Source organism: Saccopteryx leptura, chromosome 10, assembly GCF_036850995.1.
Source record: "Saccopteryx leptura isolate mSacLep1 chromosome 10, mSacLep1_pri_phased_curated, whole genome shotgun sequence".
Taxonomy (NCBI): domain Eukaryota; kingdom Metazoa; phylum Chordata; class Mammalia; order Chiroptera; family Emballonuridae; genus Saccopteryx; species Saccopteryx leptura.
In genome coordinates this window covers 46,744,711-46,771,351 of record NC_089512.1, presented here as the reverse complement: position 1 = coordinate 46,771,351, position 26,641 = coordinate 46,744,711, and the positions used below count along the sequence as shown (strand labels likewise).

Sequence of the window (26,641 nt, the reverse complement as noted above, 5' to 3'; positions counted from 1 at the left end):
CTCTCTCTCTCTGTCTCTCCCTCTCCTCTCTAAAATGAATAAATTTTAAAAAAAAAAATTAAAAAAAAAAAAAAAAAAGACACTGTTAAGAGAATGAAAGGACCGAGAGAAAATACTTGGAAACCATATACCTGACAAAGGACACGTATACAGATATAGAAAGAACTGTAAAAACTCAATAAAAGAGTCTGACCTGTGGTGGTGCAGTGGATAAAGCGTTGACCTGGAACACTTAGGTCACCAGTTCAAAACCTTGGGCTTGCCTGGTCAAGGCATATATGGGAGTTGATGCTTCCTGCTCCTGCCCCTTCGCTCTCTCTCTTTCTCTCTCTCTCTCTCCTCTCTCTATAAAAATGAATAAATAAAATCTAAAAATTAAAAAAACACTCAATAAAAAAGCATACAACTTAATTTAAAAAAATAGGCAAAGGATTTAACAGACAATTCATCAAAGATGAGACATGGATGGCAAACAAGCACATGTAAAGATGTTCTACATCATTAGACATTAGAGAAATGCAAATAAAAACTACAATGAAGAATGAGTACAGCCTGACCAGGCGGTGGCGCAGTGGATAGAGCGTCGGACTGGGATGCCGAAGACCCAGGTTCGGGACCCCAAGGTCGCCAGCTTGAGTGTGGGCTCATCTGGTTTGAGCAAAGCTCACCAGCTTGGACCCAAGGTTGCTGGCTCAAACAAGGGGTTACTCGGTCTGCTGAAGGCCTGCGGTCAAGGCACATATGAGAAAGCAATCAATGAACAACTAAGGTGTCGCAACAAGAAACTAATGATTGATGCTTCTCATCTATCTCCGTTCCTGTCTGTCTGTCCCTATCCCTCTCTCTGACTCTCTGTCTCTAAAAAAAAAAAAAAAAAAATGAGTACACATCTACCAAAATGCCTAATATCAAAAAGACTGACCATAGCAAGTGTTGACAAGGACACAGACCAACTAGAACTTTTGTACACTGATGACAGAAATATAAAATGTTCAACTACTTTGAAAAGCAACCTGGCAGTTTCTTAAAAATTACCATGTGACCCAGCAAGTCTATTCCTAGGTATCTACCCAAGAGAAATAAAAGAATGAGTTCTCACAATTACAGTGCTCACAGCATCTTTAGTTTTAATAGTAAAATGAAAACAACTCAAATGTCCATCAATAGGAAAATGGATAAAAAAGAAATTGTGTATCTATACAATGAATTACTATAAAAAAGAGTGAACTATTTTTTTTTTTTTCCTGAAGCTTGAAATGGGGAGAGACAGTCAGACAGACTCCCGCATGTGCCCGACCGGGATCCACCCGGCACGCCCACCAGGGGGCGATGCTCTGCCCCTCCGGGGCGTCGCTCTGTTGCGACCAGAGCCACTCTAGCGCCTGGGGCAGAGGCCAAGGAGCCATCCCCAGTGCCTGGGCCACCTTTGCTCCAATGGAGCCTTGGCTGCGGGAGGGGAAGAGAGAGACAGAGAGGAAGGGGGTGGTGGAGAAGCAAATGGGCACTTCTCCTATGTGCCCTGGCCGGGAATCGAACCCGGGTCCCCCGCACGCCAGGCCGACGCTCTACCGCTGAGCCAACCGGCCAGGGCCAAGAGTGAACTATTGATACATACAATAACATGGATGAATCTCAAATAATTATGCTGAATGAAAAAAGCCAGGACATAAAAGGGTACATATTATATGATTCCTTTCATAGAAAATTCTAGAAAATGCAAAATAACCTATAAAAATAGAAAGATAATTACTGGTGGCTAGAGCTGTACTGAGAAGACAATAATATATGTCAGTTCAGTGCTTATATTAGAAAAGAAGAAAGGCTGTGAAATCAACAAGCTGAGATCCATCCTAAGGCCTCACCTATGGTAGAGCAGTGGATAAAGAGTAGACCTCTATTAATGCTGAGGTCACCAGTTCAGAACCCGGGGCTTGCCAGGTCAAGGCACATAAGAGAAGCAAGTACGAGTTGATACTTGCTGCTCCTTTCTCTATCTCTCCTCTTTAAAAATCAATAAATAAAGTATTTTAAAAAAGAAAAGATCCATTCTAAGAATTTAGAAAAAGAATACCCAGATAATTGTAAAGAAAGTAGAAGGAAAAATAAAGACAGAAATTAGCTGAGGGTAGCCCTGGCCGGATAGCTTGGTTGAGCATTGTCCTGAAGCACATAGATTGCCTGTTCGATTCCCCTTCAGGGCACAAACAGAAACAGATGTTTCTTTCTATTTCCTGCTCTCTCCCTTCTCTCTAAAATCAGTTAAAAAAACACACTAGAAAAGTATAAAAAATTTGAAGATAAAACAACTTTGATGAAACCAATCATGAAAAAAAAAGAGATGACACAAATAATATTAAGAGTGAAAAGGGCTATAACTTAGAGATTCTTCAAGCACTAAAAAATAAAGTTATTCTGAACAACTATATACTAATCAATTTGAAAACTTAGGCAACACAGAAATTCTTAGAAAAAAGGTGTAACATTAAAACAGTCAATTTACAAATAAAGTATCTAAGGAATCCTTTCACCATTAAATAAATTAATTCAGTGGTTAAAAATCTTTCCAAGTCCTAATAGTTTTACTGGTGAGTTCTACAAGCATTCAAGGACCAAATAATTCCAATTTATATAAATTTTTACAGAAAATAGAAAAGGAAGGAACCTTTTCACAATTCATTTTATTAGGCTAGTATAACCTTGATACCAAAACATAAAAAAAAAGTCAATCTCACTCATGAACAGATGGAAAATTCCTAAACAAAATGTTAGTAAACTTTATCTAAAATGTGTGTGTAAAAATCATAAATTGAGATTAAGCCCAGACCAAGATGTGTTTAACATTACAAAATGAATCCAACTCACCACACTAAAGTGATCAAAAGAGAGAAATTATGAGCATCTCAGTAGATGAAAAAAAAAAGTGTTTCATAAAATCCAACACCTGCTAAATAGAACTTTTCTTTGAACTAGAAACAGAATAAAGGCTCATAGCAAAATCATACCTAATAACAAATTGTCGAAAGCATTCCTTTTAAGATGAGGAAGGCTACAGTTTTAAAACAAACAATAAAAATACTGGCAACAAGGCATATACCCCCCCAGACAGGAAACTGAAGAATTTGCCTGGGAAAACCAAAAAGCCCCAGAAAAGAAACATATCGTGACTTCTGGGGCACCACTAAACAAAATGTGTGGGTGCCTATCTAATCACCTCAAATTAAGGTCATACCAAACTAGCTGACAAGTCTTAGCCGTGTACAAAAAGTCTTCTGTGTTTTTAGTTTTAAGTGTTTCATTCTTTAAAATGTGAACCAACAAAAAGAATCATAAGCCATTTAAAGAAAGCTTCCACAGGAAAGGATCGAAAGAAACGAATAAAATGGCAACTATGTAAGATGCAAAGGAAAATGAAAAAGAGCAATCTCCCCTAGCCAAAACCTGCAGTTAACATCCTCACAGAAATAAGACACGCTAAACTATTCATCCATCAAACAAGGAGAAATCGTCATATGGTTCCATCCAGTTAGTTCTCCCACAGCCGAGATTTTCGCAGCAGCGGGACAGGCCTAGCTTTCCCCAAAACTCTGGCACAGGCTCCAGACTAGCTCCTCCCTCAAGGACTGCCCTCACCTCCCACCTGGCCACTACCATGCCAGAAGGAAAGTCAGCTCCGGGGAAGAAGCAGAGACATAAAAGCCCAAGAGATCAGCAAGGTTTTCAGCTAAATCTGCTCCTGCTAAAGTGGAAACAAGCTCCCCCCAAAAAAGGCAGAAAAAGGCAGACAAAAAAAGTACAAACAAAAGGGAAAACAGGCAGAAGTGTCTAAACAAGAAACTATATAAAGGTTCACCTGCAGAAAAAGAGAATCTAAAAACAAGGCGAGTCCAGCCTCTGGTGAAGCAGGAATGAAGCCAAGTCTCATTAAAATCAATAAACCTGGCTCTCATCAATGGTCTTTGTCTCCCTTCTTGGAAAATGAAGAGGGATAGTTTTACTAATTTGTTGCAAGTTTTTTAGTAGTTCTAGAAACGCTTTTAATCTTATCCCATTTTTAAAGTGTAAAAAAAAATTTTTGAGAGGTAAAATCATTTGATTCCTTTTTGGCACAACCAGAAAATAGTGGGATACTGAATGTAGGAGCTTGGATTGCCTTGCATATCAGCTTCATATTTTATAGACGAGGGTAGTTTTATATCCTGTTATACAAAGCATACACTAAATGGCAAGTTACAGTCCTGCATTTACTATGCCTTGAACATTTTAACTTGTCCCTATTCCCATGTTGTTTTAGAATTGTTTTCTAAAGAAAACTACTCCTTGTTCTTGGCTCTCCCTGTCAGAATTGCATGCACTCTATTACATCTTTGGGTGGTGCTAGTCCAGTTTTCCTAGTAACTTTGTTACTGTGAAAGATTGAAAATATGAGTACACATATGATATTAAATGGTGACTTATGATGAAACAGCTTGTCAACATTTGAAGATACTGGTACTTGAATTTCTCTAAAGGAAAATTTGCTTCCAAATTTTAAGTTGGAAAAACTGTTTAGGAAAGAATCACAACTTATATGGTTCTTAGCTATTTAGAATTATGTTCAAGTTGAAAAATGTCTATGTAATAATTCTAAACAACCACTAAAATTTCAATTATTAAAAAAATTCTTAAAGTTGCTATAAAAGAAATTTCTAAAATTAAAAAATAAGCTAGCAAAAAATGAAAACAAAGTTTTAAGAAACAACAGCAGCAGCAGGAACTTACTATTTGCCACAATTTACTATTTGCTATATGTCATGCTTCAATATGTATTAACTTATTTGATTCTCACAATACACTCTAAAATAAGTAATTACCCCACTTGTCAGTTTGAGAAACTGGCACAGCAAGGTTAAATAATACCCAAGCAACTGTTAAGTGTTGAAGAGAGATATAAACCAGGAGATCTACCTGCCTGACCCATGGTGGTACAGTAAACAAAATGAAGACCTAGAACGCTGAGTCGCCGGTTCGAAATCCCAGGCTTGCCTGGTCAAGGCACATATGGGAGTTGATGCTCCCCTGCTTCTCTCTCTCTCTCCCCTCTCTAAAAAAATGAATAAGTTAAAAAAAATCAAGAAATCTCCCTGAAAATAGAAGCAACGGAGTGGGAAATTGGACAGAAAAGATGAGGAAATGGAAGGATTAGTTCAAGAGATCCAGCATCCAATCAATGAGGAATTTTGGAAAGAGATTAGAAAAATATTGAGGGACGGAACTATCAGAGAACTAATATAGAACAATTTCCTAGAACATGAAGACATGAGTTTCTAGATTGAAAGGACCCACTAAGTGCCAATACAATGTATGAAAAATAAGTACACTATGAGACATTATTGTGAAATTTCAGAAAAACAGGAATGAAGAAAAAGATCTTGACAAAGGGGTAGAGAGGTAAAAGCAGAGAGAATAAAAGAGAAAGACAGCCTGGCTGGTGGTGGTGCAGTGGATGAAGTGTTGACCTGGGATGCTGGGGTCTCAGGTTTGAAGCCCCAACATTGCCAGCTTAAGTGTGGGCTCATCCTGCTTGAGTGCAGGGTCACCAGCTTGAGTGCAGGGTCTCTGGCTTTAGCCCAAAGTAGCTGGCTCAGCTTGAGTCCCTGGTTAGGGAATGTGTGAGAGGCAATCGATGAACCAATGAACAGCTGGGAAGATGATGCTTCTCATCTCCCTCCCCCCTTCCTCTCTATCTCGCAAAAAAATAAAATAAAATAAAATATATATTAAAAAAATAAAGACACAGACACACAAACCTACAAGAATCAAGAATATGAATGGCTTTCTCTAGAGTAATACAAAGCTGCAAGACAATAAAATAATGCCTCAAAATTTGAGTTAAAGCCTGACCAGGAGGGGGCGCAGTGGATAGAGCGTCGGACTGGGACGCGGAGGACCCAGGTTCAAGACCCCGAGGTCACCAGCTTGAGTGTGGGCTCATCTGGCTTGAGCAAAAAGCTCACCAGCTTGGACCCAAGGTTGCTGGCTCAAGCAAGGGGTTACTCGGTCTGCTGAAGGCCCGCATTCAAGGCAAAAATGAGAAAGCAATCAATGAACAACTAAGATGTCTTAACGAAAAACTTATGATTGCTGCTTCACATCTCTCTCCGTTCTTGTCTGTCTGTCCCTGTCTATCCTTCTCTCTGACTCTCTCTCTGTCCCTGTAAAAAAAAAAAAGATATTATAAAAAAAAATTGAGTTTAAGTTATTTTCAACTTAGATTTCTATTCCCAAACTATCAATCAGACATATCTGTGTAAAGGCATATTTAGACATATAAGATCTAAGAATACTTCACCTCTGATATAGACTTCCTTAGGAAGCTATTAGAGCATTTATTGCCATTAAAAAAAAAAAGGGAAAAAACATGGGTTTAAGGCAGGGTTGGGAACCTTTTTGGCTGAGAGAGTCATGAATGCCACATATTTTAAAATGTAATTCCGTGAGAGCCATACAACGACCCGTGTACGTTACGCATTATCTAATAAAAATCTAGTGTTGTCCCGGAGGACAGCTGTGATTGGCTCCAGCCACCCACAACCATGAACATGAGCGGTAGGAAATGAATGGATTGTAACACATGAGAATGTTTTATATTTTTAACGTTATTATTTTTTTTATTAAAGATTTGTCTGCGAGCCAAATGCAGCCATCAAAAGAGCCAGATCTGGCTCGCAAGCTATAGATTCCCAACCCCTGGTTTAAGGAAACAGAGTCCAACACAAAAGGGATGTAACGCATGACAGTTGTAGAGCAAGCTTAAGAAACAGTTAGTAAGGACTAGACAAGAAGGTCAAAAGGCTTTTAGAAGGAATGTTTTCACAGGGGGAACAAAGGAAACTAAAAAGTCCTCTGATGTGCCTGACCTGTGGTGGCGCAGTGGATAAAGCGTCGACCTGGAAATGTTGAGGTCACCGGTTCGAAACCCTGGGCTTGCCTGGTCAAGGCACATATGGGAGTTGATGCTTCCAGCTCCTCCCCCCTTCTCTCTCTCTCTCCTCTCTAAAAATGAATAAATAAAAAAAATTAAAAAAAAAAAAAAAAAAAGCCCTGACGGGTTGGCTCAGCAGTAGAGCGTCGGCCTGGCATGCGGGGGACCCGGGTTCGATTCCCGGACAGGGCACATAGGAGAAGTGCCCATTTGCTTCTCCACCCCCACCCCCTCCTTCCTCTCTGTCTCTCTCTTCCCCTCCCGCAGCCAAGGCTCCAGTGGAGCAAAGATGGCCCGGGCGCTGGGGATGGCTCCTTGGCCTCTGCCCCAGGCGCTAGAGTGGCTCTGGTCACGGCAGAGCGACACCCCGGAGGGGCAGAGCATCGCCCCCTGGTGGGCAGAGCATCGCCCCTGGTGGGCGTGCCGGGTGGATCCCAGTCGGGCGCATGCGGGAGTCTGTCTGACTGTCTCTCCCCATTTCCACCTTCAGAAAAATACAAAAAATAAAAAAAAATAAAAAAATAAAAAAAGTCCTCTGATGTATCTGTATGAGAAAAAGTATTTAGAGGATTGTATTGTACAACTGTTTTGGAGATAGTAGGAAGTACGTGATAGTGTCATAATTAGGTCATAAAACATTAGTTTATGCAAAGAGGATCTAATTTTATTGGGAAAATGAAGGGAACAGATGTGGAGTGTGAGGCACTGAAAGAAAACTAAAGTTTCTTCATCCATAATGGTAAGGCAAAAAATATGTGTCTAACCCTCAAAATCAAAACAGAAACATGCCTGACCTGTGGTGGCACCGTGGGATAAGGTGTTGACTTGGAATGCTTAGGTCTACGGTTCAAAACCCTGGATTTGCCTGGTCAAGGCACATATAGGAAGCAACTACAAGTTGATCCTTCTTGCTCTTCCCCCCACCTCTCTCTTCTCTCTCTAAAATAAAAATAAATAAATAAACAGAAACACTACTGATTTTTCAGAAATAAAAAGGACTACAAAAGTATGATAATAGTATACCTGAAAAACTGGATAACCTGGATACAATGGACGAATTCCTAGAAACATATGACCTACCAAGATTGAATAATTAAGAAATAGAAAATCTGAATAGACTAGTAAGAAGATTTGAATCAGTATTCACTCTTTACCCTCACAAGTCCAAGATCAGGCCTAGTGAATTCTACCAAACATTTAAAGAAGAATTACAGTCGTCCCTCGCCATGTCATGGTTCACTTTTCATGGATATTTAAATTGTATATATATAATTTTGCATTGCAGATTTTTTGCTATATCGCGGGATTTTGCAATATATAGGTATTTTTATATACTTATTATTTTAATGATTTTTGCAGTAAATTAAGCATTTTCTAGCCTAAAAAAACTGAAAACAATATAAAAAATATTAAAACATTAAAAGAATATTAAATCAAAATAAAATACATAGCGTACAGCAGATGAACTGTAATGTTCTTCTTGGCTGTGCAGTATATTCATCTCATCATCACTACCTTCATCATCATCAGAACTGCACAGCTAATTCATCATTTTCCCATATAGAATTTTATATGTTGTTAAAATTACGTAGGTTTAAGAGTGTAGAACGTGTTTAAGAGCACAGGAAGTGTTTATAAGAGTGTGGGGAGGGTTTATAAAGCCTTAAAATATATATAAATAATAAAATAAATATAAAGTGGTTACTTCACAGATTTTCACCTATTGTGGGGGGTTCTGGAACCTAACTCCCATGATAGACGAATGACCACTGTAACACCAATCCTCCTCAAACTCTTCCCCCAAAATGAAAAGAGAACACTCCTAAACTTATTCTTATGAGGCCAGTACTGCCCTGACGACACCAGCATCAGATCAAGACAAAAGAAAACCACACCAGCCTGACCTGTGGTAGTACAGTGGGTAAAGCATCAACCTGGAATGCTGAGGTTGCTGGTTTGAAACCCCAGACTTGCCCAGTCAAGGCACATTATGAGAAGCTATAGCTATGAGTTGATGCTTCCTTCTCTTTCCCCACCTCCTTTCTCTCCCCTCTCTCTAAAATCAATAAATAAAATCTTTATTTTTTTAAAAAAAGGGCCTGACCAGGAGGTGGCACAGTGGATAGAGCATTGGACTGGGATGCACAGGATCATCTGGCTTGAGCGTGGGCTCACCAGCTTGAGTGCAGGGTCACTGGCTTGAGCGTGGGATCATAGAAATGACCCCATAGTTGCTTGCTGGCTTGATGCCCAAGGTCGCTGGGTTGAGGCAAGGGGTCACTTGCTCTGCTGTAGCACCCACCTTCTCAAGGCACATTATGAGAAAGCAATCAATGAACAACTAAGGTGCCACAACAAATAATTGATGTTTCTCATCTCTCTCCCTTCCTGTCTGTCTGTCCCTATCAGTCCCTCTCTCTGTCACACAAAAAAAGAAAACACACCAATATTCCTTAAGAACACTGTGTAGGCCCTGGCCGGTTGGCTCAGCGGTAGAGCGTTGGCCTGGCGTGCGGGGGACCCGGGGTTCGATTCCCGGCCAGGGCACATAGGAGAAGCGCCCATTTGCTTCTCCACCCCTCCCCCTCTCCTTCCTCTCTGTCTCTCTCTTCCCCTCCCGCAGCCAAGGCTCCATTGGAGCAAAGATGGCCCGGGCGCTGGGGATGGCTCCTTGGCCTCTGCCCCAGGCGCTAGAGTGGCTCTGGTCGTGGCAGAGCGAAGCCCCGGAGGGGCAGAGCATCGCCCCCTGGTGGGCAGAGCGTCACCCCCTGGTGGGCGTGCCGGGTGGATCCCGGCCGGGCGCATGCGGGAGTCTGTCTGACTGTCTCTCCCCGTTTCCAGCTTCAGAAAAAATACAAAAAAAAAAAAAAGAACACTGTGTAAAATTCCTTAACAAAATACTAGCAAACTGATATAGCAGCATATTTAAAAGATTATGTAACATGAAACCCTGGGCTTGTTTGGTCAAGGCGCATATGAGAAGCAATTACTACAAGTTGATGCTTCCTGCTACTCCCCCTGCCTCTAAAATAAAAAATAAAGATAAAAAAATAAGTCCTAGTTAGAGCAATTAGGCAAGAAAAATAAATACAAGGCATCCAAACTGGGGAAGTGAAATCTCTCTTCACAGATACCATCCATATAGAAAATCCTGGAGATACATACACACAAGAGTTAGAACCAATAAACAAATTCAGCAAAGTTGCAGGATACAAAACTCTATATTTAACTTTTTGAGAAACTGTCAGGCTGTTTTCCAAAGTGGCTGCAGCCATTTTATATTCCCACTAGTGATGTAGATTTCCAATTTCTTTACTTCCTCACCAATACTTGTTATCTGACTTTTTATTTATAACCATTCTAGTGGATGTGGAATTGTATCTCATTGTGGTTTTGATTAGAGTGGGAACTAATGAAATAAAAGATACAATAACAATGGAGGAAAAAAATCAGTGACATCAAAAGCCAGTTCTTTGAAAAGATCAAATCATCAAACCTTTCACTAGAGTGACCAAGAAAAAGATTCAAATTACCATACTAGAATCCGAAATGAATGAGGAGAAATTGCAACTGACCTTATAGGAATAAAATGGATTATAAAGAAATGCTGTGAAAAATTGTATGCCAACAAATTAGATAACTTTGATAAAATGAATAAATTCTCAAAAAGACACAAATTACTGAAACTGTCTCAAGAAGAAATAGACTGTATAAATAGACCTATAGCAAGCAAACAGACTGAATTAGTAACCAAAAAACTACCCAAAAAGAAAAGCCTGTGCCCAGATGGCTTTACTGAATTATGCCAGACGTTTAAAAAAGAGTATTAAAATAAAAACCCAACTCAATTATCATCTTTCCATGAAAAATTATCTGACTTTAAAAAATTGATACAAATTCTTCATAAATAATTCCAAAAAACAGAGAAGCCACATAGTTTGCAATTTGGCAAGGCCAGAATTTAAATCTAGGCAATCCGGTTCCAGAGTCTACTCATCTCTCTGAATAACTGAATAAATTTGAACACATTACAGGACATCAATTTATTAACTTGTATTATAAACTTTTGTACTTTACCTTGGAATCTGTGATTTACCTAGTCTATATATACAGTGTGTCCGTAAAGTCATGGTGCACTTTTGACCGGTCACAGGAAAGCAACAAAAGACGATAGAAATGTGAAATCTGCATCAAATAAAAGGAAAGCCCTCCCAGTTTCTGTAGGATGATGTGGCAGCATGTGCACATGCGCAGATGATGACGTAACACCGTGTACACAGTGGAGCAGCCCACGGCCATGCCAGTCGAGATGTGGACAGTACAGAGGAAAGTTCAGTGTGTTCTGTGGCTCGCTAAATTCAAATCCGTGACCAAAGTGCAATGTGAATATTGGCGCGTTTATAAGGAAGCGCCACCACATAGGAATAACATTACTCGGTGGAATAAGCAGTTGAAGGAAACCGGCAGTTTGGTGGAGAAACCCCGTTCTGGTAGGCCATCAGTCAGTGATGAGTCTGTAGAGGCTACACGGGATAGCTACCTAAGGAGCCCTAAAAAATCTGTGCATGAGCCCGCATCGAACTGCACTGAATAGGTGTGAAACTGGGAGAGTTTCCCTTTAATTGGTGCAGATTTCACATTTCTATTGTCTTTTGTTGCTTTCCTGTAACCAGTCAAAAGTGCACCATGACTTTACGGACACACAGTAGAATACAAAAAAGGCTGATCTAGGGACTCAAGAGAAAATAACTTACATAATTGAAAATGTTACTGCATTTCACTAATGGAGCAAAAAAAGCAGGGCAGCTTTTTATATATTTTTATTTCAATGATGTCTCACAACAATCCCATGAGATAGGTACTATTATTACTCCCATTTTCTAGATGGGAAAATTTATGCCCAAGGTAGTCACCCAGGTAGCAAATGGGAGGGCCTGGATTTAAACTCAATCTGTCAAATCCCTATAGTCTTCTTTCCACTATAGAAAGCCACACCTCTAGTGAGGCCCGTATCTCATGTTTGACCCTGTGACACAGAGCTCTTGGTGAGCAAATACTGAGTCCTATTATTCACCTGTGTGCCTTCTTTGGCTGATGAGCAGGAAAGAAGGGATTTGCTCCTTCACTGTTTGCAAAGTAAATAAACAGTTATCCAAAACTGACTTGTTAAAAACACCTCAGTTTAGATACTTTATTCCCACTCAATTACCATTAAGCACTGAAATGATGAACTGTAGGTTCTCTTACTTGTTGAATAGGTCTAATATACAGGGGTGGGCAAAAGTAGGCTTACAGCTGGAGTGCACAAAATCTTTATTAAATATTGTATTAATTTCTTTTTTTGTGACAAAGAGAGAGACAGACAGAAAGGACAGACAGAAAGACAGGGAGAGAGATGAGAAGCATCAAGTCTTCGTTGTGGCACCTTATTTGTTCAGTGATTGCTTTCTCATATGTGCCTTGATGGGGGGGGCACAGCAAAGAGAGTGGTCCCTTGCTCAAGCCAGTGACCTTGGGCTCAAGCCAGCAACCACGGGGTCATGTCCATGATCCTATGCTCAAGCCAGCGACCCTGTGCTTGAGCGGGTGACCTCAGGGTTTCAAACCTAGGTCCTCTGTGTCCCAGTACAATGCTCTAGCCACTGTGCCACCACTTGGTCAGGCTTTATTTGTATTATTTTAATACAAACAACTGTAGATCTACTTTTGCCCACCCCATATATAAAGTCATACACTGCATGACAATATTTTGGTCCCAAAATATAAAACAGTGGTCCCAAGTAATTATAATGGAGGTGAAAAATTCCTATTGCCTAGTGACTGCATTACTCATGTTCGTGATGATGCTGGTGAAAAACTGTCAGTTGTATCAAAGTATGGCACATACAATATGTACAATAATTAATACTTGATAATGATAATAAGCAACTATGTTATCGATTTATGTATTTACTATACTTTCTATCATTATTTTAGAGTATACATTTTTTACTTATAAAGTCTGCTGGTAAAACAGAAGAGTGTTAATGCCTACAGCAGCCTTATACATCTCATGTTTACTATTTCTCTTGATTATATCCTTTTCTCTTGATTTAATTTTGTGTTATTTTGTAACATGCTGTATAGACTTGTAGTCTAGGAGCAATAGACTATACCAGTGGTTTTCAACTGGTGTGCGGCATGACTTTTGAAACCGGCAATACTTGACTATTAAATCAGGTACACTGATCTCTTTCCCCTTAGAGCAGGGGTCTCAAACTCAACTCAGCATGTGGGCCGCACTAGGTCTACAAAAGGCAACTGTTACGCAACACTTTTCTCACTGCAGTTGAAAACAAAAAAAAATCAGTACAACAAGCATAATCGTACATGCAATTTACTCAGTGTCACAAAACGACCAGAAACTGTAGTTCGCATCACAACTGCTGTTAACTAAGCTAATATCTAGCTAGGATGCTAGAGAAATGAAAAATACAAGTAGGCCCCTAGGCTTACTTAATTTTATCCAAAATATTTTGAACTTCGTGGATTAGTCTGCGGGCCGCGAGTTTGAGACCCCTGCCTTAGACTGTCAAATAAAAAAATGACAACGGCAAACACAATAACCATCTGGTGTGAAAGAATCAAAATTATATCAGTTTTTATCAGATTGGCAAAAAATAAATTTTTTGGTTTGCTGAAGTAGTTTGGTAATGAATTTGTGTGCCAAGAGATGAAAGAGGTTGAAAAATCACTGGACTGTAACATATAGCTCAGGTGTGCACATAATATGTAGGCTATACCATCCAGGTTTGTGTAAGTACATGATGATATTTGTACAACAAAATCACCTAACAGATTTCTCAGAACGTGCCTAACCTGTGGTGGTGCAGTAGATAAATCATCAACCTAGAATGCTGAAGTCGCCAGTTCAAAACCCTGGGCTAGCCTGGTCAGGAAAAATACAGGAAGCAACTATGAGTTGATGCTTCCCACTCCTCCTCCCTGCCTTTCTCTCTCTATCCTCTCTCTAAAATCAATAAATAAAATATATAAATTTATATAAAAATAAATAAATTTATATAACTATATAACTATATAAATATATAAAATATATAAATATATAAATTTAAAAGAATTTCTCAAAATGACTTGACCAGTGTTGGCACAGTGAACAGAGCATTGACCTGGGACACAGAAGTCTCAAGTTCAAAACTCCGAGGTCCCCAGCTTGAGCACAGGCTCACCAGCTTCAACGGGGGGTCACCAGCTTGAGCGTGGGATCATAGACATAATCCATGGTTGCTGACTTGAGCCCACAGGTCACTGGCTTGAGCAAAGGGTTACTGATTTGAGCTGGAGCCACTTCCCTCTAGGTATGTATGAAAAGCAATCAATGGACAATTAAAGTGCTGCAATTGTAAGTTGGTGTTTCTCATTTCTCTCCCTTTCTGTCTGTCTCTCCCTCTTGCTTAAAAAAAAATCTCAGAACATACTCCCCATTGTTAAGTGGTGCATGATTGTAGTTATTAAGATATGTAGTTCAAAGTTATCAAGCTCAAAATTTCAAAGGAGGCCCTGGCCAGTTGGCTCAATGGATGGAGCTTCAGCCCAGGGCATGGACATTCCTAGGTTTGATCCCCAGTCAGGGCACACATAAGAAGTGACCATCTGCTTCTCTTTTCCTTCCTCCATCCTCCTCTCTCTCTTCCCCTCTTATAGCCAGTGGCTCGACTGGTTCAAGCATCAGCCCTGGGGCTCCAGGACAGCTCAGCTGATTCAAGCATTGGTCCTAGATGAGGGTTGCCAGATGGATACTGGTTGGGGTGCATGGCTTTCTCTATCTCCCCTCCTCTCACTTAAAAGAATATTTTTTTTCAAAGAACACACCTACATACTTATCCCTCAAAATAACAACAAAGATACCTAGGAAATATTTTAAATAGAAAGACTGTTTTTGCACTCCTGTTAAGAATGCCTTCTATTATTTTGGGTATCTCCTAAAACTACACTTTTTACGATGGGAAAACAATAGCTGCACTAAGTTAATACTATATGAAATTCCATTTCCTGAAGGAAATAAGGTACCTGACAAAAATTTTTAGCTACTAATCTTTCTGAATTCACACACAAAATATATTAACCTATAAGTTACTATAGGTTAGCCCTATGGATTACTAAACTATTCTAAAGAATTAATGATGACCTCTTTACGGAAGAGAGCTAAAACTAGTCTCTGAATCAGCCTCAACTGAAAACTGTATTAAATGCAAAATAATCGCAAATATTTGAAAAACCAATGGTGTTCAAGGTAATTATCCCAATCAGAAACTAAAGCAACAAATAACCACAAACTTTTTAATAGCTGATAGGCTTATAAAAATATAATACTAAAAAATGTGTGAAATCCATCTGCTATCATCATCTTTAGTTAATATTAATCATTATTTGCTTGAGGAAGGGGATGATTAGTTACACTGCTGCTTTCAAGGTAATGGTTGATCTAAAATCTGGAAAATCTCACTACTATTATTGGTTTAAATGGGCATGGATGTACTTAGTTTTTATTTTAAAAAATCCTTTCTTTAAATGCTCATTGTTTGATAAATTTGCATCTTTACTCTAGAAATATAAGTACTGGTTCAAAAATACAAATTTGAATCCTAATGGCTCCTGGTAGTAGTATGATACATGGTTTACTGGAGAAGCTTTTGGAAAAAGTGAAACAGAACTGGATCAATGTGCCCTTGGCCAATTACTTGTCTTTGAGCCTTGGTTTCCTCACTTGTGAAATGGGAATAATGATCAAACCAACCTCATAAGGCTGTACTGATGGCTGAAGACCTTACACAAAGGACCTGGTACAGAGTGAAAAGATCTGGCCCTATTTCCCTTCTTTACACCTCAAGTTGCCTAAACATACCAAGGTAATTTAATGTCTTTTACAGGTTTCTGATTTCTGCCACCCCTCTTCCTCAGGTCTGTCTGACCAATGTTTACTTGTCATTGAAGATCCACTTCCACCTGACCTGTGGTGGCACAGTGGACTGGGAGTTGACCTGGAGTGCTAAGGTCACCAGTTCAAGGCCCTGGGCTTGCCCAGTCAGGGCACATGTGAAAAGCAACTGCTACAAGTTGAAGCTTCTTGCTCAGCGCCCCCATCCCTTTTCTCTCTCTCTCAAATCAATAAAATCTAAAAAAAAAAAAAAAAAAAAAAAAAAATTCCAGTATTACATTCCTCACACAGAGCTATAGTTCTCAGCCTGTTTTATAATTACCTTTTAACCAGGTTCTGAGAATGCACTGAGCAAAATCCCCAGTACGTACATGGTAGATGGTCAATAATGACTGCAGAATGCACAGAATCAGGTTTTCCACCATACCAAAATATTAACAAAGTGTCAAATGTGGAATAAGAGAAAGCCTTGGAGTTAAACCTGTACTCACATGTTTGATAAATATCAGATTCTTTTAGTTCAAGGTGAAATTTTAAAGTTACCTATTATATGCAGCCAGGTCACCCTACTCTTGCAAAGAACTGGAGGAGTAAATGTTCTTGTCATTTTCATTTTTTTCCATGGTAGCATCCTGCTTTGGATTTTGATTACATGCTGACTTCATTGGGACTGTTTTCAAACAACAGAACACACTGATGTACTTATCCTTTCAAAAGCAAGGGTGCCAGCTATTGTGCTAGCCCGTCACTCACCTCAGCCACCTGCTGGGTCCCCACTCTGTGCTGAACCAGCCCCTCCATATTTGTAGCCATGGTGAAGCAAGATCATTAGAGAACCTGTTTGGAAAAATGCAGCAACTTCTATCAGGTGGGGAGAAACCAGGCTACTTGAAAAATATCAGCAATCAAAATTCATCTTTGGTATTGTTTTGTGCATATTTTGCCCTCTAGAGAAGACAGAGCTAGCAGGCTAAGTGTAGCTGGATATACTGCACTAACTTCTTCAATTACAGGTACCAAAATTAATTAATAGAAACATTTCAATTTGGAAGCAAGACTTCCTCTGGTAAATATAGACAAAGAAGAATTTGGAACTTTAATGATCAGGTCTCAGGTTGAAAAAGCTTGTTTCACCTCTCAAGGACGTGGGAATCTCACACCCTTTTGTTTAGCTCCCTGTCACCTTAGGCTGAAAAAGAAGGTGGCTATCTGAGATCAACTTTGAATACAGAGCACTAGATTGCTATCATCAACTAAACGTACTCCTATTACTAGTGGCAGTGTGAGAATGCTGGCCAGGTGTTAACACACCTCACTCTTAAGTTAAAAGGCAAATACTATAACAAAGAAAAGAAGTAAGGACATTACATTACTAAAGTAGGCTAAGAACACGGTATTCCTAAATTTATCATCAATTTATATTTTTAAGTCTCCATTAAATTACAAAAATAGACAATTCGTTCTTCCAAAAATGGGGGGGGGGGGGAGTGTGATCATTTGTAAAAATTGAGAAAGAGCATATAAGGATAAAAAATTGTGTTAGTCTCCTGATCAAGATCATTTGAGTGATCATTGATCATTGAGCACTTTTAATTAAACAGACACTCTAGTCTCTTCAGGTCATAATACATAGCTATCCTGAATGGTCCCTAAACCCTTTCCATTATAATACTCTAGCCACAAAAAATTCAGGATAAAGGGATTCCACTTTGCACCTAATTCCTGAACAAATAAGAACTTCATTATTGACTGCACAGGTCCCATGGTTACTAGGAGAACAAAGCTCTGGTATTTATTATTTCCAGTATGTATTTATATAAAAAACTATATGTTAGTACAAGAGTGTATAATATACACAAATGCATACAGTTCATTCGCTTGGCCCTTCCTCAATCACAAGTTGGACTATTTTGCAATGTTATTTTACATTTTCCCATAGTTCTTACCTAAAGTCTTATAATCACTGATCTCTATGAACATCTTTCACTCTCTAGTGACTTTCTACATTATTCTATATCCACTATTAGCCCCTTCAATGATCTTAATTCTCCTTCAGATTATTTTATTACCAAAATTGTAATGAGAGAGAAATAGGAGCATGAAACCGTGATTGACAAATATAAAATAATTGGTCCCTGCTTTCAAGGAGTCAAAATCCTTTAAGAGCAGGTACTGTACCAACTGCCACAAGAAACAAGGTCACCAGTGTCAGTGATTCATCTTCACATAACAGTACATGGTGTGAAATAATGGAGGTAGTGTTTTTGGTTATTTATTCTTTTTAATAAGTAGTTAAGACTTTTAACTTTTATTTGCTTACTTTTCCTTGTTTCCAGAAGAAAAAGCATAGAGAAACACTCTATTCCAGGGGTTGGGAACCTAAGGCTCGCAAGCCAGATGTGGCTCTTTTTATGGCTGCATCTGGCTTGCAGGCAAATCTTTAATAAAAATAATAATAACGTAAAAATATAAAACATTCTCATGTATTACAATCCATTCATTTCCTACCGCTTATGTTCATGGTTGCGGGTGGCTGGAGCCAATCACAGCTGTCCTCGGGGACAACACCAAATTTTTATTGGATAATGCATAACGTACACAGGTCGTTGTATAGCTCTCACGGAATTACATTTTAAAATATGTGGCGTTCATGGCTCTCTCAGCCAAAAAGGTTCCCGACCCCTGCTCTAGACTCTTCCCTTAATTACAATTTGGTTCCAACTAATAGAAATAGAGGAAAAAATCATCACTTCACATGTACCAGAAAAGTTAACTATTGTTAAAAACACAATTATTACATGTACGAAGTCTAGAGTTCCATTTCTTTTTCAAACAAAATGGATAAATATATACAATAGGTATATTATATATTTAGAAATAAAATCCAAACATGCAGCTGCAACATTTAATTTTATCACTTTTAGGTGTTGTTAAGCAAATCTGTTGCTGTTATTAACTGCAGTTTGATAAAGGAATATATGAATTTGAATATCACAGAAATATCATTAGGGAATGTCATTACTGAGTAGTATAGAAATAAGAGTACTAGAATGGAATATTTTTGTGTTGGGTTTCCCTAAAAGAGGAAGGTTGATTCTTCAAGTTTTAGGTTGAAGTGGATGTAATATATAGATGACCGACTGCTTGATAAAGACAACTTAGTAACTCAGAAAACTGTCTATGACTCGCTTTAACACTAAATTTACAGGACCAATCAACCTCACAAGATATTGCTAACAACCAGTGATTATAGATATTAGGTCATAGAAGTAGTAACTAACACATTTAGCTTAGAAAAGCTAAATATTCTAAATAGTAATTCTTCATTATTACATAAATTATAAATATCTTCTACTCTGTAGCACATCTGTTTACATTATGGTGTTTTGGTGAACAGAAGTTCTTTAATTTAAACAAAATTAAGTTTTTAGGTTTTATGAAGGGAGAGGAAGAGAAGGAGGAGGAGGGAGGGGAGGGAGGAGAAGAGAGAGAGGGAGGGAGGGGAGGGAGGAGAAGAGAGAGAGGGAGGGAGGGGGAAGGAGAGGGGGGAGGGGTAGAGACAGAGAAAGACATCAATTTGTAGTTCCAGGCCCTGGCCGTTGGCTCAGCGGTAGAGCGTCGGCCTGGCGTGCGGGGGACCCGGGTTTGATTCCCGGACAGGGCACATAGGAGAAGCGCCCATTTGCTTCTCCACCCCCCCCCCTCCTTCCTCTCTGTCTCTCTCTTCCCCTCCCGCAGCCAAGGCTCCATTGCAGCAAAGATGGCCCGGGCGCTGGGGATGGCTCCTTGGTCTCTGCCCCAGGAGCTAGAGTGGCTCTGGTCGCGGCAGAGCGACGCCCCGGAGGGGCAGAGTGTTGCTCCTGGTGGGCGTGCCTGGTGGATCCCGGTCGGGCGCATGCGGGAGTCTGTCTGTCTCTCCCCGTTTCCAGCTTCAGAAAATTACAAAAAAAAAAATAAAAAATTTGTAGTTCCACTTATTTGTGAATTCATTGGTTGATTATTGTATGTGTCTTAACTGGGATCAAACTTGGAACCTTGGTGTATCAAACGCCGCTCAAACAACTGAGCTGCCTGGCCAGGGCAAGTTCTTAAATTTAGTAAGGCTGAATTTGTCAATATTTTTTAAAATGTATTTATTATTTATTTAAGAAGGGAGAGGAGGGGGAGAGAGGGAGGGGCAGAGGGAAAGAGGGGGAAAGAGAAAAAAGGGAGGAGGAGCAGGAAGCATCAACTCCCATATGTGCCTTGACCAGGCAAGCCTGGGGTTTCGAACTAGTGACCTCAGCATTCCAGGTCAATGCTGCAACACCACAGGTCAGGCAATATTTTCTTTTATAGTTAGTATTTTTATGTTTTATTTATAAAAATCCTGTTCTACCCAAAGGTCAAAAGCATTGGTAGTCAACCTGGTCCCTACTGCCCAGTAGTGGGCGTTCTAGCTTTCATGGTGGGCGGTAGCGGAGCAACCAAAGTATAAATAAAAAGATAGGTTTAACTATAGTAAGTTGTTTTATAAAGATTTATTCTGCCAAACTTAGCGAAAATCTGACATAAAGTACTTGGTAAGTAATTATTACTATATGTTTTAACTTGCTGTAACTCTGCTTTATAAAAAGTAAAGTTACTTCCCTACTTTATAAATCACCATTACTGTGGAACTGGTGAGCGGTTAGAAAATTTTACTACTAACAGAGATACAAAAGTGGGCGGTAGGTATAAAAAGGTTGACTACCCTGGTCTAAAGTACCATTTTATATATTATAAATGTTTAAAAATTTTGTCCTGCCTGACCAGGCGGTGGCGCAGTGGATAGAGCATAGGACTGGGATGTGGAGGACCAAGGTTCGAGACCCCAAGGTCACCAGCTTGGACCCAAGGCCACTGGCTCCAGCAAGGGGTTACTTGGTCTGCTGTAGCCCCCCCCCCCCACAGGCACATATGAGAAAGCAATCAATGAACAACTAACGTGTCGCAACGAAAAGCTGATGATTGATGCTTCTCATCTCTCTCCATTCCTGTCTGTCTGTCCCTATCCATCCCTCTCTGACTCTCTGTCTCCGTAAAAAAAAAAAAAAAAAAAAAAAAAAGAATTTTGTCTCTAACATTTATGTTCTCAATCTAAAAATTGATTTTTTTATGTAATTACTTTAATTTTTAAATTTTTTTTTAAAGATTGTAGTGAGAGAAACATGGTTTAATTTTTATTTTTTATTTATTTATTTCAGAGAGGAGAGAGAGAGAAGGTGAAGAGAAGCAGGAAGCATCAACTCCCATTTTTGCCTTGACCAGGCAAGTCCACGGTCAGGCAACCTCAGCGTTCCAGGTCCACGCTTTTATCCACTGCGCCACCACAGGTCAGGCTAAAAATTGATTCTTGAGTTTGATTAGAAGAATGTTTTAAAACAATCTATCCTTTTTCCCACTAATCTTCAATGTTACCTCTGCCTGTTACCTCAGGCTTCCCTCCATGTGTGGATGTAATTCTAGGTTCTCTATTCTATTCCACTACTGTTCTACTTATCTTTCTCAGTGCCACTATCATTATCTCACTACTGCAACTTTATAATAAATCTTGCTCTCAGCCCCACCGTCCTCTTGCTCTCTTTCCTACACCAATTTTCTAGGCCATCTAGAACACTCAAGACTTGGAGCAGCAACCTTTCTTTATACACTTGAATTCTTCCAATTCTTGATTTCACTCTTGGTTTTCTGCCTCCAAAACAGCTTCAGGCAACATCAACAGCAGCTTTGAAACTGCTTAAAAATGAACAAGAAGGAATGTGCACCTTCTGGAAAAACAAGCAAAGACAATGAGTAAGAAAAATCTTCTGGAAAAACAAGCAAAGACAAAGAGTAAGAAAAACAGTGAGAGAAAGAAGTTGAAAGAGAAACTCTGAAAAGCAAGTATTTTCGATAAAGATTTTTTTTTTTAAGTGAGAGGAGGGAAAACAGAGACTGACTCCTGCATGCACCCCACTGGGATCCACCTAAAAATCTCCATCTGGGGCAGATCCCTAGAGCCTAAGGCCAAAGCTCAGACCAGGAGAGCTATCCCCAGTGCTGAGGCTGACAGCTGGAACCAATCAAGCCACTGGCTGTGAGAGAGGAGAGAGAGAAGGAGAGAGAGAAGAAGAGAGAGAAGGAGGAGAAGGAGGGGAAGAGAAGCAGATGATCGTTCTCCTGTATTCCCTGACCCATGAACGAATCCAGGACGTCCGCACACCAGGCCAATGCTCTATCCACTGAGCCAACCAGCCAGGGCATCAATAAAGATTTAAATCCTGTGACAGCAGGTAAGTGAGAGGATAATTTCAAAAAAATATTTTCCCGGGTTCGATTCCTGGTCAGGGCACATAGGAGAAGTGACCATCTGCTTTTCCACCCCTCCTCCGCCCTGTCTCTCTCTCTTCTCCTCTTGCAGCTATGGCTTGAATTGGTTCCAGTGAAGTTGGCCTCGGGTGCAGAGGATGGTTCCATGGCCTCGCCTCAGGCACTAAAATAGCTCAGGAGCCAAGCAACGCAGTAGGAGCCCCGACAGGCAGAGCATCGCAGGGTAGGGGGCTTGCTGGGTGGATTCCGGTCGGGGTACAGGTGGGAGTCTGTCTCTGCCTCCCTGCCTTTCACTTAATTAAAAAAAAAAATTCCACTTCATCATTTTTGAAAATATATTGTCACAAACCATAATCTATCCTCATATAAATAAGACAGAGGCTTCTTCAAGGATATCTCAACGTAAAAACAAAATTCTCAGGTGATATCAGAAAGTGAGGGAAAACATTTAACTCAAGTGCATAGGTTAAAAACAAAGAGAATGTCAGGGGTAAGACTCTCACTTGAGGGCTTCTCTCACTGCTATCACAGCCACAGGCAGTCCTAAAGACAAAAAGACCACATAGTAGGAAGGAAAGGTAGAGCACTTTAACAATAGCTGTCAATTAGGAGGCATCCCCCTAGAATGAGAAGCTCCAGGGAAAAGTCTGTTGTGTCCATACATAGTTTGAAAAACCAGTCACTAGCATATATAACTTTGCATTTGAAGTCTGAAAAGAAAAAAATCTATTGCTTTGACACCACAAACTAGATAAAGCACTTAAAAACAATCTTTGTGGCTGGTAGAGCTAAGCATGATAATACTGATAGTAACTAACATATACTGATTACAATACACCAAGGCACTATATTAATAAGCACTATGGACAAAACAACACAGTACTTGGTACAAAAACCTGAGGTCTTCAAAGATTGGTCCTTGACCTGTTCAGCTCCCTAACTCTTGAAGATTGCTTCCACACACAATAAGGCTCCCGGAAAGGACCCAAACTGCAATAGAATATTTCTCTATGGTAGCTTTAAAATAATCAAGTTCAATCATCACCAATCCTTTTTATGCCATTGCTATAAAATAGTAAATGAACTGACTGCTGAGAATTAACAACAATAAGAGAAGGAGGAGGAGAAAGTCCTTTTTCTTGAAGAACTTTACAAGGAAACCAAGAAAAGCTATGCAATGTAAATGCTACAAAGAGTGTCCAAAGAAGAAGCATCTCCCTCTGCCTGTGGGGGCCAATGACAGTTTTACAGGAAAGGAGCTGGGTCTTGAAGGAAGAGTAGAAATTCAACAAGCAAAGAGAAGGAAGACAGGGAAAGTACTATGCAGAGAGGACAGCTCATACAAACTGGCAGGTATGAAGGAGTAGGGCATATCTGAGGAACAACAGGAAAACTGGTGGGGAAGTCAGAGAGGTCAGGAGAGGAGAGAGGCTGACACTGTAGACAACAGAGAACTATCAGAGGTTTGGCAGAAAAATGAAGTGATCTGGATCTTCAAAAAATCTTTTAGGCAACAGTGTGCAGATGACAGAGAAGGAAAGACTATACATGGACGACCAGTTACAAAGTGGTGACAACAAAGATTAGGGATAAAGGTGTAGTCTTAAACTTGATTTGAATGTTCTTCTGGTACAGCACACTTATGACAACAAGACATAGTATATAAAAACTATAATGAAGACCACAGAATGATGGAAATAAAACTATTATTGGTTGGCCTATGCTGGTGTAGGTTTTATAACAAATTCTTTCAAATACAATGAGATCAATTACTCTTTTAACAAGAAGCAGAGAACACTATGGTGACTTTGAATCAGCTCTTGTAGACTCACATAATGTGTACAGCTAAACAAACTTTGCAACCAGGGTTTCTTTATTAAAGTAGAGCTACTGCAGTGAAAGCTGGGCTCTGACTAGAAACACCTGAATACTCAGTAATTCGCCAGGACAGCTCAGCTATGTTCCCCACAGGGGCAGGTTTAGTAGCCAGGATATCAAATAGCAATAAATAAGCACGGAGACAAAGAAACTCTGTCTTTATTGATAGGAATGAGTGAGTCTGCCTTTCCCTTCACAATCAATTTATTCACATATTTATGTATTACATGGCCCATAATTATATAACATCAAAAAATCTACTGTCTTGATCATTCTCATCTAAACAAATAAACTATGTTCTCAGGTTCTGGCGTTAAGCTGATCTCTCTGATACTAGACCACATGAGGTTACTGTGAAGATTAGACCTTAAATATGCAGATGACTGGCACACAGCAGACATGTAAAACATGGAAGCTACTATCAGTAAAAGGAAATGGTGCCACTTTATCAAATAAATTTGAAAGCAATAATGCAAACTATTAAATGCATACTCTATTCAGGACTAGGTTTCTCATTTTGACATAAGATGCACATGAAATTTAACTATATTTCTATGTATCACATGCTGACACAGCATTTGGAATTCATTGTTAAGTTGTATAACTGGTTAAAATGGAAGGACTGAACTAGGATAAATCTCACAAATATTGAAAAATAAACCAATACCCCCATGTTCATCGCAGCATTATTCACAGTGGCCAAGACATGGAAACAACCAAAGTGTCCTTTTTTTTTTTTTTTTTTTTTGTATTTTTCTGAAGCTGGAAACGGGGAGAGACAGTCAGACAGACTCCCGCATGCGCCCGACTGGGATCCACCCGGCACGCCCACCAGGGGCGACGCTCTGCCCACCAGGGGGAGATGCTCTGCCCCTCCAGGACGTCGCTCTGCTGCGACCAGAGCCACTCTAGCGCCTGGGGCAGAGGCCAAGGAGCCATCCCCAGTGCCCGGGCCATCTTTGCTCCAATGGAGCCTTGGCTGCGGGAGGGGAAGAGAGAGACAGAGAGGAAGGAGGGGGGGGGGTGGAGAAGCAAATGGGCGCTTCTCCTATGTGCCCTGTCCGGGAATCGAACCCGGGTCCCCCGCACGCCAGGCCAACACTCTACCGCTGAGCCAACCGGCCAGGGCCCCAAAGTGTCCTTTGATAGAGGACTGGATAAAGAAGATGTGGTACATATATTCAATGGAATACTACTCAGCCATAAGAAATGATGACATATTGCCATTTATGACAACATGGATGGACCTTGAGAACATTATAATGAGTGAAATAAGTAAATCAGAAAAAGCCAAGAACTATATGATTTCACACACAGAAGCATATAAAACTGAGACTTACAGACATAGATAAAAGTGAAGTGCTTACGGGAAGGGGGGAATAAAGAGGGACAAATATACAGTGACGGAAAATGATTTGACTTTGGGTGATGAGTACACAACATAATCAACAGTTCAAATACTATAGAAATGTTTACCTGAAACATTTTTTTTTAAGCGAGCAAGAGAGAAGAGAGAAGAGAGAGAGAGGGAGAGAGGGACAAAGACAGACAAGGACAGACAGGAAGGGAGAGAGATGAGAAGCATCAACTTGTAGTTGTGGCATCTTAGTTGGTCACTGACTGCTTTCTTATTTGTGTCTTAACCAAGAGCGAGGACCTCCAGCCGAGCCAGTAACCCCTTGCTCAAGCCAGTGACCTTGGGGTTTTGAACCTGGGTCCTCAGCATCCCAGGCCAATGCTCTATTCATTACGCCACTGCCTGGTCTGGTGAAACCTATATACTCTTACAGATCGATGTGAACCCTTTAATTTTCTAAGTAAAAACAAACAAACAAACAAAAACCCAATACCTAATAACTATTTGCAAAATAGTACATGGGTACAGAATTCTTGATAGGTCCAAGGTATTCAATGTAAATTCTGTTATGCTGTGACTGTCAGTCTTTCTATTTATTCTCATGGGAAAATAAAAACTAAAGAATCTAGATAACCCGAAAGAATTTTAAAAAATGAGAAATACATAGCTCAAGACTTGAAACCAGGAAATGGAAATCAAGTGGCAGATTTAATATAATTTAGTATAATGTTCATCAAAAGAAAAGAGGCTCATAGGAATGCCTCTAAGGTCAAGTTCGGTATACATCTTTATATCATCAGAAACCCTGCCACTACTTAGACCAACATAACTTGCTTTTGGGTCAGGTGACTTTCTGCCCTCCACAAGAAACTTATTATAAGTCCGGACTATAAGAAAGGGACAGCAATGATATACATGTGTGGGGGCTGGGGCAGTGGAGTAGCAACGCTACAACTTTCTGTGTGGAGATTTTCCTCAAAGAAAAAAAAATCATTGTACACTGTAGATGATTTTCCTCTCCTTCCCAAGGGCTCAAGTGTAACTCTTCATTTCCATTAGTGTGAGACAAGGATAGATGGATGAAAGGAAAGCAATAGACTTATTGAGAATCTACAATGTGCCTTACATCAAACTAGGCATCATTTAATCCTTAAAATACCTTCTGAGGAGGTATTGTTAG

At 39.9% G+C, this 26,641-nt stretch overlaps 1 protein-coding gene across 6 annotated transcripts in view; it reads right to left on the bottom strand.

Annotated features, from left to right (window-relative positions):
* Nucleotides 1–26,641, bottom strand: part of NR2C2 (nuclear receptor subfamily 2 group C member 2) — a 115,284-nt gene that overhangs the window by 78,945 nt on the left and 9,698 nt on the right. For 3 of the 6 annotated variants that reach the window (XR_010747248.1, XM_066351887.1, XM_066351893.1), the window contains exon 2: nucleotides 16,650–16,733. The exons of 1 other annotated variant lie outside the window; for it this stretch is intronic. Coding sequence is in view for 3 of the 5 variants with exons in the window: in XM_066351887.1 (XP_066207984.1) it covers nucleotides 16,650–16,709 (60 nt within the window). In the remaining 2 variants the exon portion in view is untranslated. Of the gene's footprint in view, nucleotides 1–16,649; nucleotides 16,734–22,729; nucleotides 22,770–26,641 lie in introns of all 6 variants that reach the window. 2 more of the 6 variants (XM_066351888.1, XM_066351889.1) reach the window with 2 other exon arrangements.